The sequence below is a fragment of the Leucoraja erinacea genome, chromosome 13, assembly GCF_028641065.1.
Source record: "Leucoraja erinacea ecotype New England chromosome 13, Leri_hhj_1, whole genome shotgun sequence".
Classification (NCBI taxonomy): Eukaryota; Metazoa; Chordata; class Chondrichthyes; order Rajiformes; family Rajidae; genus Leucoraja; species Leucoraja erinaceus.
Genome location: NC_073389.1, coordinates 45,255,422 through 45,274,136, shown reverse-complemented (window position 1 = coordinate 45,274,136; position 18,715 = coordinate 45,255,422). Strand labels below are relative to the sequence as shown.

At 40.8% G+C, this 18,715-nt stretch overlaps 1 protein-coding gene across 4 annotated transcripts in view; it reads right to left on the bottom strand.

The window, feature by feature from the left end:
- Positions 1-18,715, bottom strand: part of zgc:112083 (uncharacterized protein LOC550461 homolog) — a 29,739-nt gene that overhangs the window by 9,361 nt on the left and 1,663 nt on the right. Inside the window, exons 2-9 of one of the 4 annotated variants that reach the window (XM_055645114.1) lie at positions 16,709-16,815; positions 15,137-15,351; positions 13,193-13,419; positions 11,789-11,900; positions 10,069-10,221; positions 8,853-8,930; positions 7,073-7,193; positions 844-982 (exon numbers count right to left, since the gene is read on the bottom strand). In XM_055645114.1, the coding sequence (XP_055501089.1) occupies positions 844-982; positions 7,073-7,193; positions 8,853-8,930; positions 10,069-10,221; positions 11,789-11,900; positions 13,193-13,419; positions 15,137-15,320 (1,014 nt within the window). In that variant the 5' untranslated portion in view covers positions 15,321-15,351; positions 16,709-16,815. Of the gene's footprint in view, positions 1-843; positions 983-7,072; positions 7,194-8,852; positions 8,931-10,068; positions 10,222-11,788; positions 11,901-13,192; positions 13,420-15,136; positions 16,679-16,708; positions 18,575-18,715 lie in introns of those variants that run through there. The other 3 variants (XM_055645113.1, XM_055645112.1, XM_055645115.1) reach the window with 3 other exon arrangements.

Genomic DNA, 18,715 nt, shown 5'->3' with positions numbered 1-18,715 from the left:
GAATTAACCTTGTAAACCTACGCTGCACTCCCTCAATAGCAAGAATGTCCTTCCTCAAATTAGGGGACCAAAACTGCACACAACACTCCAGGTGTGGTCTCACTAGGGCTCTGTACAACTGCAGAGGGACCTCTTTGCTCCTATATTCGATTCCTCTTGTTATAAAAGCCAACATGCCATTCGCTTTCTTCACTGCCTGCTGTACCTTCTTTTGTTTTTGACTGAAGGACTTTAGTTATGGGCAGAGATTGGAAAGGCTGGACTTGTTTTCCTTGGAAACAAAGGAGGCTAAGAGTTGATCTGTTAGAAAGAGCAATATGATGGGAGGCACAGGTAGGATAAGACATACAAAATCATTTCTCCATGGTTGGAGCACCAAAAACAACCAAGCATAGGTTTAATGTGATAGGAAGGAGGTTTCAAAGGAATCTGAGGATCAAGTTTGTTTGCCTTTTCTTTAAAGCAAAAGACAGTGGTTGATATTCGCAATGCCCTGCCAGAGGACACTTCGGAGTCAGATATAATTACAACTTTTAATAGGCATTTAGGCAGGTGCTTAAATAATCAAGCCATATAAGGATATTATCTTAATGTAGGCAAATAGGATTAGTATAGATGGGTAAAAAGGTTGGCATAAAAGTGCTGTACAACTATGGTGTACAATTGAGCAACAGGAAACCCACGGTGTGCAAGAACTATCATTAATAGTTAGTGGGGGACAAAAACAAGAAAGAAAAAGATTAAGAGTTGGATCCCAAAATCTGAAGTGACTTCAAATTCAGTACTCCGAAGTGCACATAATTTCACAGTAATTCGTAGAGCATTCATCACTAGGTCACTCACTTCATGTATTCTTCTGTAGTGCTGTTTAAGTGTTTGCAAACTGCGAGCACTAAAGTTACACCCATCAGAGCTGCAGTGGTATGTGGGCTCATCATTGTGTGTCTCAATGTGTTTCCTTAGGTCGTACAAATTCTTAAAACTGAAATTTAAAGACAAATATGGATTACACACCCTTTGACGAAAGGAATTTTAGAGAAATATCATTGGACTCCGAGCCTATATGTTACATTAATCACTGCGATCTACCATCTCATCACACACCTTAAAGACATAATATTTTCAGAATTTATAGTTTGAATTTTCATTCTCCAAAACTACTTTAATATACACATTCTAATGGTTTATTTAAAGATACCAACATTTTCAGCTTTGTACCGCAGCCATAAATTTAATCCAAATAGTCAAAGAAATAAAGATAACACCCGAGAGACAGACAGAATCTTGAGCAAAATACAAAGTACTGGAGAAGTTCTGCAGGTTGAGCAGCATCTGTGGAGGGAAATTATGGCGTTTCAGGTCAGGACATCTGAACAAGCGATCTGACCCAACATGTTGTCTGTCCATTTCCTTCCAATGATGCTGCCTGGCCTGATGAGTTCCTCCAGCACCATGTATTTTGTTAAAGAAATAAATCAGTCACTTATGTGTAAGATAGTCACACAGTGTTACACAGTCACACAGTCTAACTGTTAAATTATGAGGAAAAAAGTTAATTGAATGCCTCTATCGTTAAAAGTAATTATCAGAGTTTGTATTACCAATGAATCAACATGATCGGTTCCCAGAATTCCCTCAACTTAATGCCTGATTTCAAGATAAACCACCATGGCCATTGTTTATTGGAAGAGCTACTATTCAGGAAACATTATCCATCAATTCAAAGAAGAACAGTGAAGTTGAAGTTTTTAAATCGCTCTGAGGTTTTTGATGGGATATTATATTAAATATTCTTATCAGGTGCAACAGATGAACTCTTTGGCTTGCCACTTCATACTGTAAACAAGCCACAGCTTGTTATGTTGCACTACACTTTGGCAATACAGATAACCGAGAAAGTTTCAAAACAAATTCCTTTCCTCAACTGAGTCATCATTGCTATGCAGAACTAGTTCTAAAGAATGCAAGTCAGTTGTAGATGGTTTTGCTTTGTAGTTTGACCAAAAGCCACTTGGTTAAACTACAAAACAGCTTTCCTTCACAGCAAACAGTCTAAAATACAACCCCCAGGATACTTTCAGGTAACATAAGCCAGGAAGATTCTAGGTTCAAGCTGTGATCTGTGGGCATGTTAGTTTTTGTATTGTATTGTATTGTATTCAAATTTATTGTAATTGTCTCAATTTGAGACAACAAAATGAATTTCCCTTACAGGCAGTATCATAAAAAAAAAAATCACCAAAAAAATAAATAAATAAATAAATAAATAATAACATATTAAAAATAAAATTGAAATTGAATTAAAAAAAAGCACAAACACAGAAAGTCCACGACACAACATAACATAAATGGCACCAAGGTGAGGATGGCACCATAGTCCAGCCAGCCTCCCCTCCGTGTTCATCCGTGTTCGGGGCCTTCCGAGCACCTGCAGTCGCCGCCCCGGGTGGCCTGATGTTCAGGCCCTCACGCCGGGCTGGTGGAACGCCGACGCCGAACCCCGACGGTGAGCATCCTCCTCCTCAGCGGCCCGGACCTCCTGATCAGCCGCCTCCCACTGCCGGAGTCTGCAGCTCCTGAGTCCACAGGTCGAGCCGGGCAGAGTCACAGGACCCCGCGCTGTCCATCAGCGCCGCCCGCGTTGGGAGCTCCGCAAACCGCAGCTCCAGGATGTCGGTGCAGCAGGTCCAGCACTCCGGGCTCCAGATGGCGACCCCCGGTAAGGCATCGCCAGCCCCGCGATGTTCCAGCGCTGTCCCGCCGCTGCTGGAGCTCCGGTCGATCCCGGCAGGAAAGGCCGCGCCAATCCAGGTAGGTAGGCCATTGTGGGGGGAGGGGGGGGGGGGGCGAGGACGCAGACTCGCAATAATAGTCGCGTCCTCACCAGGAAGCGGCTGAAGGACGGTATCCCCCGTACCGTGCCCTCTTCCCCCACATAAAAACACAAAAAAAACACACTTTTACATAACTAAATAAACAAAAAAACAAAAATACTTAATATTCCTGGATGGGCACCATAAACATGTAACCTGATATAGTAATCATGGCAACAAAAAAATACAACAGTGTTACAAGTTTTAGAGATACAGCGCAGAAACAGGCCCACCGAGTCTGTGCCGATCAACGATCAACTGTACACTAGTTCTATCCTAGACATGAGGGACAACTTACAGAAGCCAATTAACGTACAAACTTGCATGTCTGAAATGAGTGGAGGAAACAGAAACACTGAGAGAAAACCCACGTAGTCACAGGGAGAACATACAAATCCCGTACAGACAGCACCCGTAGTCAGCTTCGAACCCGGGTCCCTGGTGCTGTGGGGCAGCAACTCTACCACTGCACCACCCTTTAAAAGATTTAGAAAAATAACAGATTTAGGTTATTTAATGCTTTGAAAGGTTTGGGAATATAAATGGAAATTTTAGAAGTAATTCTAAATCAGTTGGTCAGTAGGTCAGTTGGACTGCCTGCAATTTCTTAATACATAGTGAGCAAAAATTGTACTTTTGTGAAAAAAGAAACATTTATAGTGCCAGCTACAGAGGAGGCCTGGAAGGAAATCTCAACAATCAATCTTTTGGTAAGACTGGGGTGAAGAAGACATGTCTCATGAATGAAGCCATGCGAGTATATCATATGCAGAAAAGTTATTCTTTATCTACACCATGAAGAAGCACTTCCATTTAGATATCGCTTTTTAATATCACAAGATCACTAAAGGTACTTCACAGGGATTTCTTCCCAAATCAAAAACTGACACCAGGCCATAAAAGGAAACATTAGATCTCTGACATGTGTCCTACAGGAGAGAGGTTGTAGTCGTGGGTACAGGCCTTGGACCTGATATTTTCAGAACTTAGCAATCCTTGGCAAAATATACTTAAATACCATCAATGGTAACATTACAATATCTTCCACATTCATTAAAAGGACTAGCAAACCCAGATCAGTGTACTCTCACAGACTAACTTTGTCTGCATTAAGATTCTAGTTACTCAATCAGCTACAATCGACAGGTCATGTCATTCACCTGTCTGACATACTCCTGCACTCTACTCTGAAGAGATTACCAGATGAACAAAGGAAAAGAACCAAGGATGTGCGCAAGCTGTCCTTGAAGAAATACACTATTCTTTTGAGTCAGGAGTGCTTAATTGTCACGTGTACCAGCAACGGTACACGGTACAAGGAAATTCCTACTTGACAGGTTGTTATGGGGAAAAGGCAGGAAAATGGGTTTAGGAGGGAGAGATAGATTAGTCATGATTGAATGGCAGAGTAGACTTGGTGGGACGAATGGCCTAATTCTGCTCCTATCACATGATCAGGCTCATTAACACAGTAACACACAAATATACACTTATTAACAATACAATAAATTAATAATCAATAATACCAGGCAATCAGACCAGAGAATATTCTGACTGGCTCCTGGAAATCTCTGGCCCACAACTACTCAAAGCAAAGAAAGAACGTGCAGATTGGTATTGAGAATTACCAGACAAGCACACAGTAAATAGTGGACCAAATTACAAACTATCCGCCTTCCTGTCCAGTTGGAAACAATCTGCCGCATCTGTGAAGGAATCTGTGGGTTCAACAATGGGTTCTCATTCGCCCCCTCAGAATCCACAAAACTGGAATGGAAATAAATCGCCCATTCTCAATCCTGAGAAACTGCCCAAGACGAAGAATTACAGGTAGTTCTGCTAAAACACCATAGTTGCACCCCAAAGAAACTGCATGTTACAGAAAATAGTGTTATAATAAAGACAAATGTGCCAATGGGGGAAAGAGTGTTAAGATCTGGAGCATTTCAAACCCTCAATAATAGTGATTTTACCTGCAGAAGTTTCAATACAAAAAAGGTCTTCAATAGTAATATGTTTATTTTTGTTTATACAAGATAAATTGGTTAATAGAGCATTGTCAATAGAAGCAATTGCTTGTCAATTTCTATGGCCACCCGCGGTTAAGATGCAGCGAGAATATATGATTACTGCGGGGAGGTCGCAAATAAATGATTAATTTCTCCCCCCCCCAATAATGTTTAAACCCAAGACCGTATATATTTTTGCATGTCAATTTTCAAAATAACTTTTAAGTGGCTCTCTAGTTCCCGATGGAAAACATGTTAGCGGCTGTTGGTACGAGGTAAGGTTAGTTGCACTTGCGAATAAGCAGCTGAGAGGAGCAATGTTGGAGACTATAAAAAGCCGCTGTTAGTATCTGACAGTGACTGCCCCAAGTGGTGTATAAAAGGATGGCAGGCATTAGCACAGCAACCGTTTTGTCAGGATCCAGGACGTCTCTGAGTGGTTGCTGAACATTCTCAAGGGGGAGAAGTTCATTTAATTTTAGTATAGTATAAATCTGGGCACTTTGCCTTCCAGCTCTATATCCAAATATTTCAAATACAGTGAGCAAGGAACAGACACAGCCATGTGGAACATCACAATCCATTTCAAACCACTAAGAAGCTGTTCTGAATTTCTCTCTTATCTAAGAATCTTCCCAGATCCTAGTTGTTTTCTCTTTTCCCTCACTTATAAATGCTTTGGGATCTTTTTCAATTGATCTGTGCGGCATGTTTCTGAAAATTCAAGCCCAATATGTCCACAATATTGATCTCTCAGGAGTGTTGTCAGTGGTCATTCTTGGCCTTGTGTACAGCTTCCAGGGTTGGGATGGACATGATGATGAACATTGTAGATTAGTTCCATATTGGAGCGAGCCGGAGAATCACAGGACCTTCATATTTCCCAGGATCACTCCAACTTTAATCACCAAGCTCCATCGAGCTTGCAGAGGTGCATGACCAGTAGGCTAGCTCCAAATCATTGTTGATTCTTAGGACAGAACACTGGCACAGCTGTTAGAGTTAATGCTTCACAGCTCTGGCAATCTCTGACCAATCCTGACCTTGAATGTTCTCAATGATCCCATGGGTGTCCCATAGATGTGCTAATTGGTAGCTTCACATGCTATTAAGTTGTCTCTGGTATGGTAGATGGCAGCAGAATCAAGAGGGGGATGCGGGAGTGAAGATGACGGGGATTAGGGGGGGAAATTGGGTTTGTGAAGATAAGTATACAGAAGCATTGGGCAAAAAGCCTATTTCCATGCTGGACGGATTTATATCCATGATTGAAGCTAAGTGGAGGGAGTGGGGGCAGATTTGGGGTGGGCTTATATTTAAGATCCACAAACCTACCGCCACCCTCCCCACCTCTGAAATTCGCCGATGCTTTTAAAACACCAGGACGTCATTCATATTGTTATCACAGAGAAGGCGTGAAATTGGGCAGAAGAAACTATTCTATGATGTCCTAAAAATAACCTGGAAAACCTAGAGCAACTGTTGGAAGATCCTGAGCCGTAACTGCTGAAATCTATCAAAGAATAAGTGAGATAACTTGAGAGCCCAGAGTCCCATTGTCAGTATGTAGATGCTCAGCGCAAACAATTGAAATAATGCACCACCTCCAAACACTGCCATCTGAGCATCTTGTTAAGCACCTTCAGGCAGATTCTGCTGGTGACACAATTGGTTAGCCATCTGAGCACCCCAAAAAATACAATGGAAACCAGCCGTTCTTGACCTCGAGGAGCTGCCTCAGAGGATAGAACTCTTTGCACTACTTATAATGTGAAAATTGCATACTGGTTTAGGATACAATACAGATTGGATATAATAATGATGAACACAAAGACGATTGGAGGAGTCTAGCTCACCATTCAAGTCTAGCCCAGTGTTCAATATGATCCTGGCTGATCTACGGTTCTCTCAACTCCTCTTCCATGCTATTCCCACATAACCTGCAATTCCTCGATTTTTCAGATATTTATTTAGCTCTACCATAAGTATATACCTAATGATCTGGCCTCCACCATCCCAAAAATTCTATACCCTCATCTTAAATGATCTGCCCCTTATTCTGTACGTACATCACCATTTTTCACCATTGGGAAAGTCACAAACATCTGGAAATTTGGATCAGTCCTTTACTCCACTAAATCAATATACTAAAAATACTGATATATTCTGAACAACTACCACAACAGTTACCTGTTCTCACAGAAGTCACACCCATATGGCCTCTCATCACAGTGACGAAACTTGATATGAGTCCTTAATGAGGAGAAAGTAGTGCAGGTCATATCACAGAGTGGGCATTTAAACTGGTTCACTAGTAAAGAAAAACATAGATTAAACTACTGAATCAACACAATCTTACTCTCCATTAGCTTTAATTAATTTTAAGCTATTTTTGCCTTTTTCCATTCTATAGTGTGAATGTATCTAACTCGAAGTATGTGATACAAATTATTCCCTCGGTGGTAGATGCTTAGGACAGTGTAGGTTTGGCGATTCTCCATCACTGATGCCATTCAGAACAACATTTGTATTGGAAACAAAACTGCTAATGGTCACTATCAGGGCGGCACGGTGGCACAATGGTAGAGTTGCTGCCTCATAGCACCAGAGACCTGGGTTTGTTCCTGACGACGGGTGGTGTCTGTACAGAGTTTGTACATTCTCCCCGTGACTGCGTCGGTTTTCTCCGGGTGCTCGGATTCCTCCCACATTCCAAAGATGTGCAGGTTTGTAGGTTAATTGGCTTCGATTTTTAAAAAATGGCCATAGTGTGCGGGATGCACAAGTAGGATAACAGAACTAGTGTACGGGTGATCGATGGTTGGCGTGGATTCGGTGGGCTGAGCAGGCCTTTTTCACACTGTATCTCAGCGAAAAACTTTATCTGCTGTCCATTGCCATCAAAGATAATCATAGACTATAGCGTGGAAAGCGTCTGAAGAAGGGTTTCGGCCCGAAACATTGCCTATTTCCTTCGCTCCATAGATGCGGCCGCACCCGCTGAGTTTCTCCAGCACTTTTGTCTATCAAAGACTATAGGATGATTTTGACCAAATGGTAAAATGGGTAGCTATGACAGATGGAATTTAATCTTGACAAGGGCAATGCGGTGCATTTTGGGAGTACCAGTAAGGATAGGGCATGCACAATGAATGGTAGGGTCCTAGGGAGTACTAGGGAACAAAGAGACCTTGGTGTACAAATCCAAATATTCATGAACGTAGCAGTATATCTGTGTTGCGTAACTATGACTGCATGAAATACAAAACATTTTTTTAAGAATTGTAGAAAAAGCCAAGAGCTAATTTTCATAAAAATCCCACAAACAGAAATCAAATATACATTCTCTATAACTTTTACTTTGATTGAAGAGCATTCATTGTCAGATTGATAAAATTCTCGTTCTACAAATACTATACAGAGATCGTTTCATCCAATTAACTGGGTAGGAGATCTAAAAACAAAAAAAAACCCACCTGACAAAACATTCCCTCCCGTGTCCTTCAACAGCACTTTACTCAATTACCAGCCTTGGTTAAGCACATGAGCATTTACTTCTACACTCTAGTACTTGGATTCTTCTGCCCATCATCACTCACGTCTCCTCAGTCCACCTATCATCTACTGGCCCCTGTATCACTCCTCTCCCTCTCCTCTTTATACCAACCAACCTCCCTCCCCACTCATAGCCCAGATATATCGACAAAATATATTGGCAATTCTCTTGCCCTTCCAGAGATGCTGCTCAAGTCACTGAATTCCTCCAGCAGTTTTTTGCTGCTTGATACGGAGTCAGCGTAGATATTTTCTACAGGACTGTATACTGTGCCAAATCATCTGCAAATTACACTACCTCATAGAACCGATAAGGTGGAACTGCATGATTAGGACAACTGTCAGGAGAGAGTTCTTAAGGATAGAACTTGATAGTGTTAATCCACTCAATCATGCAATTGCATTTGCAACATACCATGATTTCGCACGTGGTCCCGGAGCAGCCTTTCATTCGCAAACTGCTTGTCACAGTGCCGACAGGGAAAGGTTTTCTCTAACATAAAATAAATAATGAATTACGTTCCGAAAATCAGAGTGAACGTCAAAGATCATCCTTTTAATATTCTGTAATTTGCTCTCTGCTCTATTTTGTCAAAGGAGGCTGACCATTTTTATGGAAAGAAACATTTCCACTTATGCAAAACTAGAGAGAATAAACAATAATAATCAATAAAAAATTCAGGATTTTATTTTAACCATGAGAGTCATTGGAGCGTGGAACTGGCTGGTATGTGTAACAGCAGATGTACATGGCAGACACATTCAGTGATAGCTATTTAAGTATATGAAAAAGGAAATAAGTTACACTCATATTTCAAAACAAAGTCAAATGGGAAGGACACATATATGAAGTGTAAAACATTGGCTCGGACTAGTTCGGTCAAAAGGCCATTTTTATGTTATGAATTCTACGTAGTAATACAAATGCAATAGGATGCTGTAGATGTTAGACTAAATGACAAGTTAATTTTTTGCATCTTTTCTTACTGACTAAAGGGGGAACCTATTGTAATACAAAAGGCAAGATCATTTTCACAACAGCTTTGTGCCCACATTTAGGAGTTGAGGTCTTGGGCAGATCACCCAATTTCACAATGAATTCTGGATCAGACTTCAGGGCTCAGGTGGCCCACTCATGGCCCCTATTTTTTTGTGTAATCCCCATTTGTATACAAAATTAATAGAACAACATATCTACTTAATTCAAGGCCAATTCTACTAAGGTTCTCAACAAACACAAGGATCTACATGTACAAGGATTAGCAATGGCAATTTGTGGTATTTAGTCATTTCACCATTCGAAAACATTAAAACATCAGGAACAGCATGCTCACTCTTTCAGATTCTCAAAGAGAATGCATCAGCCAAGCTGCATAATCACACAAGGTCTGTTGAGAGAATGCATCTTAACATTCTGTGCACTCTTTGTCCTGATTACAAATATATATGACATTTTTGGAGTTAGAGGATGTTTAATTACAATGGGAAAGTCCTAATCTCAACTGTGTCAGACTATTGCATGGAAAGCATGCTCATCATTGAACATCATGTTACTTAAATTCCACCGGGCTATGAGGCTAAATCAAGCAAAGCACATTAGCAAAAAACAAATATATGAAGCGGTCACGTACTCTCATTCGAGGTCTGCCGGCGAACATGATCATAAAACTTGGTATTGTTGGAAAACATTCCTCCACAGTTGGGGCAGGAGGCAACCTTCTCCTGGGTGTGACTCCTCAGATGCTCCCGAAGTTTAAACTTAATTTTAAATGTAGCGCCACATCCTGGAACATCCATGGAATATAAATACATGTTTTATTCACTAATTCATGATAGCCAGTGATCGAACAAATACATTCTTATAAGTGTTCACATAATTAAAGAAAATTGATGACGGAGAAGACCGTTTGAGTCATTGTGTCTGAGATACATTTAAAAGAGCTACCTTACTGAATTCCATCTTTCAGCAAAAGGACCATAATCTGCAGGTCAGCACTTCTATTACTGTACGTGGTCAATATTATTTTAATATAATGAGAGTTTCTGTCCCAATCATTGTTTCAGGCAATGATTTCTCAGCCACAACATTTTTATTCCCCTCATCTCCTTGCTAATCCTTCCACTGATCCCCCCAGTCTCCTGTGATCCAGGGAAAACATTTTATTCTATTTTATTCTATCTTTTTCATAGCGACAATTTTCCAGTCCTGGCAACATCGACATTAATCTCTTCAGCACTCATCTGAATACAATCATATCTTTCCTGTGATGTGCTGACTAGATTTGTAAACAGTGCTCAAGCTGTTACCTAACTTGAATTACATACATTCCTAGCAAATCCTTCCTGCTCTTAGAGGGCACATTTCAGGTCTGAAAAAAATGCATACATGTGGCTTTTTAACAACCTTATTGGTCTGTCCCGCCACCCTTATGGACCTGTGCACATACATTCCAATATTACACCATTCCTGCAGTTTTCAATATCCCAGCATTTACATGTATTGTTTTAAAGGACAGTTGTGGGCCATTTATTACAATTGGAAGAAAGTGTGTGGGGCCAGATGAGATAGTGACATTGGTTGATAAACATATGAAACCTTCTTCACTGTAATTTGGAAAAGCAAACAATTATGGTGACCATGAAATTACTGATTTTCAGAAAAACCCTCTCCAGAGATGCTGTGGACCTGCTGAGTTACTCCAGCTTTTTGTGTCTATCTTTGGTTTAAACCAGCAACTGCAGTCCCTTCTTACACATCCCTTTTCCGAAATGCAATCACAATTATAATGTAGGAAACATAACAATAATCTAATAAATTAAAGATAATCTGCTTTTCTTTCCAAGATGTCGCTCAAGTCTGTATACTCGGAAGCACTCTGTCTGCTCTCTGCAAAAGAATGCAATGAATGATTTGAAAGTTAACATTAAGTAAAGGGTTTAAACTACAACCTACACAGACCTTTAACCTAGAATTACTTGTTCAAGGCTACAAAGAAAAGGCAAGTTGCGGACCGAATGTGATAGTTGAGGTAGGGTTGGCCTCCATATCACTGCAAATGCTCAAAGCATATGCACTTGAAATTCAGCAATGTCTCTCAGCAGCAGACAGCAGCAGACAGCATCAGTCCACGGCAGCTGTGGCAGTTTCTATGATCCTGGATGGAGAGGCACTGGTAGACCTGTCAACCTGATCTTGGCTGCAATAACAAGGCTGCCCTTCTAGATTGAAAACCAAGCAGTTGTTTCAGATCGCACAAGGCCACAGACTTGCATATAAGAGCGTCCAAAGGAATAGCAGAATTAAAATGTCACTCTTACTACTTGCTTTATCCATTTGTATCTTCAGATTACCTTTCCAGCAGCATGAAATTACTTCACTTTTGTTTGGAAGGATTTCCTTATCTGTGCATTGTCCGTGCATATCTACATGTCGGTAAAACCATTCTGGATTGTCAAATGTACTCTGGGGGCAAAGAGAGAAATCAATTCACTGGTAAAATATTTCAAATTGATATCTTGGAAGCAATGATGTTGCAGATCACATGTCTGCATAGTCATAATTCTTTGACAGCTCAAGCTTCACTAATTTTTCATGATATAAAAATTTAATACATTAAGAATAGCACAATGGGCGACAGATAGCACAATGGGCTAAGAGTTCGGCTGGCGACCGGAAGGTAGCCGGTTCAAATCCCGCTTGGAGTGCATACTGTCGTTGTGTCCTTGGGCAAGACACTTCACCCACCTTTGCCTGTAATGGAATGTAATTACGGCGGCAGGCGCGGGCACACCGCGACGCCCTGTGTCTCCCTTTCAAGGGAGATGCTAAAAATGCATTTCGTTGTCTCTGTACTGTACACTGACAATGACAATAAATTGAATCATTTCATTTCATTTCATTTCAATTAGCATAAAAGGTTAGTTTTACCACAATATCTTAATAAAACATCTCAAAGCAATACACATAGTGCAAAATTAAGATACCAATCAGTATCTACCACCTTTTTGATTCAGAAAGTTATTGGTATGTCCCAATCCAGAGACAAAACTACAAAGGTTTGAATGAGATTCTAGTAGTACAGTACTGAGAAATTGCTGTCCTGCTCACATGCAAAAAATCCCATGAAAATTTCTCCACAACGAGCTGGGAGTTTTCCCACGCTGTCCCACTCAACACACATGCCTCAAACAACAGTACCAAGAAAATTATCGATCATCAACACAAAAGCCATTTACATATCATTGTAAAAATTCCCAATGGCACTTTGCATAAACGTTATCAAACAAAATATGAGGCCTAGAAATATAATAATTTAACTTTTAATAAGTGTTCAAATAATTTGCTTTCTGGGACTTCAGAGTTTCAATTTCTCTGGGCTTCAGAAGTTAAAGATATCTCAGGAACACAAATCTTACCTTTTTAAAGCCCACAGTTTTATATATCAGTTGAACTCGCTGAATCTATTTTAACAGTGCAAATGCATTCATTCATAGCTCACAGGGAAGTTGAAGACAGATTACTTTTTTTTTTTAATTTACTAAGCTTGTAGTGAGGCATTATAAATGGTCCAGTGACATGTGGCAATTAATTTAGAATACAACTTTTGCTTGTCACAAATTGGTGTTCCATTTTTTTAAGCTATACAAATCATTTTATGCACATTTTAAATCACACAATTTCCAGGCAATTTATGAGCTAGCCTCCATTTTTCCTTTTAAGCTATTAGGCATTAAAGGGTCAAGGTCTATACTCACATCACAATGCTCCCATTGGCAGGTGAAACTCTCTGCAATCTCTGGGATTAGATTTTGGTTCTGGCCGTCCAGAGAACATTCTGGCAAATCAGGACGCAGTCTTTGCAGCTCTGAACCAAAGTACTTCAGTTTGGCATGATAGCTATGGAAGTTGACATGTACCACCAGCTCATTGGGCCCTTCCACTGCCAAGAAACCACAACCTCGCCAGAGGCACTGGAACTCATCTGAGAGGAGAATTTAAGAAAAATATTAATACAACGTTATATCTTAATGAGCCTGGACAACATGTTTTATTGTTGGGTCTCACTCTTTCGTCCTCTGCAAAATGTAGTAGGAAGGAATTGCAGATGCTGGGTTAAACCGAAGATAGACATGAAATGCTGGAGTAACTCAGCAGGACAGGCAGCATCTCTGGAGAGAAGGAATGGGTGATGTTTCGGGTCAAGGCCCTTCTTCAGACTTCACCCAGTCCTTCTCTACAGAGATGCTGCCTGTCCCACTGAGTTACTCCAGCATTTTGTGTCTATCCCTGAAAAATGTAGTTGTGGACACTTCAAAACTTACTGGTGAAATGTTTCATGAGAGAAAACTAAAGAACAATGTACAGCCAGAGTAATACACTACAGAAATAGGCCATAAAGCCCATAAAACTAATGCCAAACATCAATTATTCATTGACATTAATCCTTCCCATTTACTACCATTTGGTCCTTAGCCTTTTATTCCCTGGCAATTCAAATGCTCATCTAGATATTTCATGTTATGAGAACACTCCTATTACACCACCTACTTAAACAAATTCCATAGGTTGTATTAACGTCGTTTGCAACACTTCAGACTAGTTCAGTATGCAAAAGTTCAATTTCTTTACATAAAGATTGAATAAGCAATGAGGTATAGGGTGAACAGGATGGTACAAATTGAGACATAGGGAGCAATTTAAGACCTTCAAAATTTACGGCGAATAGAGCAAGGGAGGCATATCAAGAAGACGTTGTTACATATAAACATGTCCATTCCAAAGTCATGTAAGGGAGCTTTAACAGGAGAGGGAGAAAGTGGCAATTTTACAACAATGGAAATAAACAGCTCCAATGCTATATCTGTTACAAAACTAATCCTAGATTTTAATATAACATTAAAGCTGCAAACCGTTTTATTTAGTCCCAGATGTCATTGGAGAGGGAGATGGGTAAGAGTTAATGGGTAAGGAATGCAGTCTGTGAAGGAACCAAAGACAATGGCTGTGAAGGAACCAAAGACAATGGCTTTGAACATCCCAAATCTGTATATATGTATGTAGCGCCGTAGAATTTGTGCACCTATTCCCCCCCCCCCATCTCCCTTCTGTTTTGTTTTTCTGTTTCTTGTTTTTTGTGTAAAATTGTATGTATGCACTGAGTACGAGCAGCTTTCAGTTTCACTGTACATGTATAGTGACAATAAATGGCATATCTATATCTAAACCCTGACATTTTGCCCAAAGCCTAGCACCTAACCTGCTCAAAACAATTTGATTGGAAAATGACTCTCCAATTCCTCTTCGGTAAATACTTCATGGAAACAACCAAGCCACGCTTCATGAATCTTCCAAACTCAAAATTATTCACAGGTATAATAATCAAATGTCAAAACATCAATGCAATTCCAACAACCTTGACCCACCATCATTGCAGGATACTACAAACTGACAGACTACACGTGGGAAACATAAACAGGATACTTGGGAAAGAGGAGAAAAAGGCGAGTCAAAGGGAAAATATGAAAAATGGTCGGTAATAGTAAATGTGTAAGAAGGAACTTCAGATGCTGGTTTATACCGAAGATAGACACAAACTGCTTGAGTAACTCAGTGGGTCAGGCAGCATCTCTGGAGAAAAGGAATAGGTTACGTTTCGGATCGACATCCTTCATCAGACAGCGATAATAAATGTTAGATACCTAATTCTCCAAAACTGTCATATTCATTAAGATGTTCTTTTAAGTGTGCAGCAATGTGATCACAGAATTCCTCCATCGTCTTCCCAACAAAGCCGCAATCTGCCCATTCACACGGCAGGACCAGGTCCAAGTACTTGATGCTCTTTCCTGGGGCCATTTTCTGATTGAAATTCACTGGAATCATGCCTCCATTTTTCACCAACACCTGGTTTCCACTGTACAAGAGGGAAAAGTGAACACATTGAAGTCTTGTTAAAATCATTCCAATTAAACAACAACAAAAAAATGTAGCATCACATAATATTAAAAGCAATCATTTTCCTTTACACAAAATGTGCATTTGCATGTTTGACTGGAATACATTCCTGTGAAAGCAGGATTATTTAAATATGGAGACATAAATTTCCAGAATATTGGGAATAACATTGGAAGGAAACTTCAAAACTCTACAAGAAACATCTGGGGGAGTTCTGCTACATTAAAGGAATTGCTGGATTGTAAATTAGTATGCACAAGATCCTACTTTAGGACTAAATTCAAATCCAAGTAATGAGATGTTCAAAATGTCCTATGTTATAGAATGCCGCAAATGTTTTTTGCAGTGGTTCAGCAACAATCGTCTGCAAGCTACCATCATCTGTATCCACATATCACTTGCCAGTCTTTGCCCCATCTGTGCCTCCTTTTCCAGCTTTCATCCACCCTATATCTGAAAAATGGTCTATTCCCTCCACAGATGCTGCCTGACCTGCCGAGTTCCTCAGCACTTCGAGATTCCTGCATCTGCAGTTTCTTGCATCTCCAAATTGCCATGTGAATTATTCAGAGCCTTTCAATGCATTTTAATGATGAAATAAACTACCAATGTGAATCATTTTAATATCCATCCCAGTATGGTTGTGTGACCTTGTCAAAATCAGAACTGTGTCGGAAGTTGTACACCACAGAATCATGTCAGGGTCTATTGAACTGACAATGTTCAATACTTTATTGAACAAGATCACTTCATCCAAAAACTGGGAAATAGCAAAGAGGAAATATACAGCAAAGAGAACAAAAAATAACAGACCATAGCTGAAATAAACACAGAAAAACACAACTGGCCAACGAGTTTCTATAGATAAAGCAGTTATTGTGGCAGGTTGATCCTTCATTGATGAGATAAACAATTAGTAAACAAAAAGGGAAGATGGCTTATTGAGCAATTTACAAATTTCAATGTTATTGAACAGAAACATAGATTTAAATGGAAAACTAAAGCTGCAGATGAACAGAGGCCTAAAAACTGGGGGGGAAATCCTGCAAGTTGATGTTATCAAATTTTTGCTTGAAGACCTCCAGTGAACTAGCTTCCAGAATCCTCTGGGATAGATGAACACAGACCCTCTCTTTTGGATTCTGTAATAGGATAACCATGATATTCCTTTGCTTCTATTAAAGATTTCCAACATTTGCAGTAATTTACTTTTGGATGGATCAAATGGTTTATTTTCGGTACTGTAACTTTCTGTGCGAGAAAGCGACTCTTCATTGTACTAAATAGAGCAGAAAATCAGTGAGGATTAAACTCACCATCTGAGGCTCAGGAACCACCGAATGGTGTCAATTCAAACTACATGGAGATCCTGCTACAACCACTTGCAGGGCAATTTATATTTCAAATGAAAAGCATGAAAAAACTGAAAAGACAAATACACAAATGATGTTAATTTTCAGACAGGCAGCACCTGTGGAAAAATGAACAGAGTTCATGATTCTTTACTGATGAAAGGTTTTTGACCCGAAACGTTTACTGCTTCTCTTTAAACAAATGCTGCCTGACCTGTTAAATGTTTCCTGCATTTATGACATATACACGTTATATTTTTTTTAAATCAGCAACTTGCTTCTTTCAAACTACGGATTGGTAATAAAACAAATAAATACTTTTAAAGATGCAGCAAGGAAACAGACCCGTTGGTCTATGTTGACCATCATCTGTTCTATGTTATCTTACTTTCCCATCCACTCCCTCCTGCACACTAGGGTCAATTTTACAGAGGCCAATTAACCTACAAAAACACACATCTTTGTGATGTGGGAGGAAACTGGAGCACCGGGAGGTCACCCACACGGTCACAGGAAGAATGTGCAAACTCCACACACACAGCACGCAAGGTCAGAATAAAATTTGGTTCTCAGGTGCTGTGAGGCAGCAGCTCCACCCGATGCACCACTATAACACCCTAAATGGGAACATGGGGTATTATGTACAATTGAGAATGACCAAGGGACAGGCTGATGCTCAGAAAGGGTATGCTCTCAACACAATAAGTGATTTTTTTTTCCAAAAAGGAACGTACTGTAAATGCTGGAGACTCAAGGACCTACAGATGTTCACCAAACAAAAAAGACATTGCTGGAATAACTCAGCAGGTCAGGCAGCATCTCTGGAGAACATGGATATATGATGTTGTGTGCCTCTGGCAGAAGCTGTAAAACAGAACTGTGAAGAGATCTGACAAGTGAACTCCACTTCTTTCGCCACAGATGCTGCTTAACCTGCTATTTCCAGCATTTTCTGCTTTCATTTCAGATCACAGGCTCCTGTACATTATTTAATTTATTTTTTTTCAATTGAGTATAGAAGTTGGGAGGTCATGTTGCAGTTGTACAAGACGTTGGCAAGCCACTTCTAGGGTATTGTCTTTAGTTCTGGGCACCGTGTTATAGGAAAGATTTTGTCGAATTGGTAAGGGTGCAGAGAAGATTTACAAAGATACAAGATACATTTAGTTGTCACATGTACGAATTGGTACAGGGAAATGTGTGGTCGCCATACAGCCATACGAATAATAGAGCACAGAACACGATAGACTTTAACACAGACATCCCCACACAGCGGGATCAAAGTTTCCCACTGTGAGGGAAGGCTCCAAAATTCAGTCATCCTCCTCTGTCGCCGCTACAGGCAGCCCGATGTTCAGGCTCGCTGTGTGTTGGAAGTCCAACGTCGGGACTGGAGGGCATCCTCAGCGGCTTGGGCATCCGAATCGGCCACCTCCTACCGGAGTCCGTGGCTCCCGAAGTCCACAGGCCACGCTGGACGGAGGTTCAATGCTGGCGGCCCTCGGAAAAGGGCCCCAGGACTCCGCGATGTTGGTCAGCGCCGCCCGCGCTGGAAGCTCTACGAACCACAGCTCCGATGTTAAAGCAGCAGGCCCAACACTCCGGAACTTCAGCGGCGATCCAGGTAAGCAATCGCCCGCTCCGCGATGTATCCAGCGCTGCGCCGCCACTGCTGAAGCTCTGGTCTGGGTCCCCGGCAGGAAAGGCCGCTCCAATCCAGATGGTAGGCCGCGAGGAGGGGGGCGAGGACGCGACTCGGAGAATAGTGGCGTCCTCGCCAGGAAGTGACTGGGAAACGATTTCCCCCTTACCCTACCCCCCTCCCCAACATAGAAATGCTAAAGAAATCTCCAAAACAAACTTAAAATAAAAATAAAAATAAAAAAAAGACAGAAAAACAGACTGTAGGTAGAGGCTGCCATCAATGTGGCGCCCCTTGTGGCCCTGGATGTTGCCAGGACTAGTGTCTGA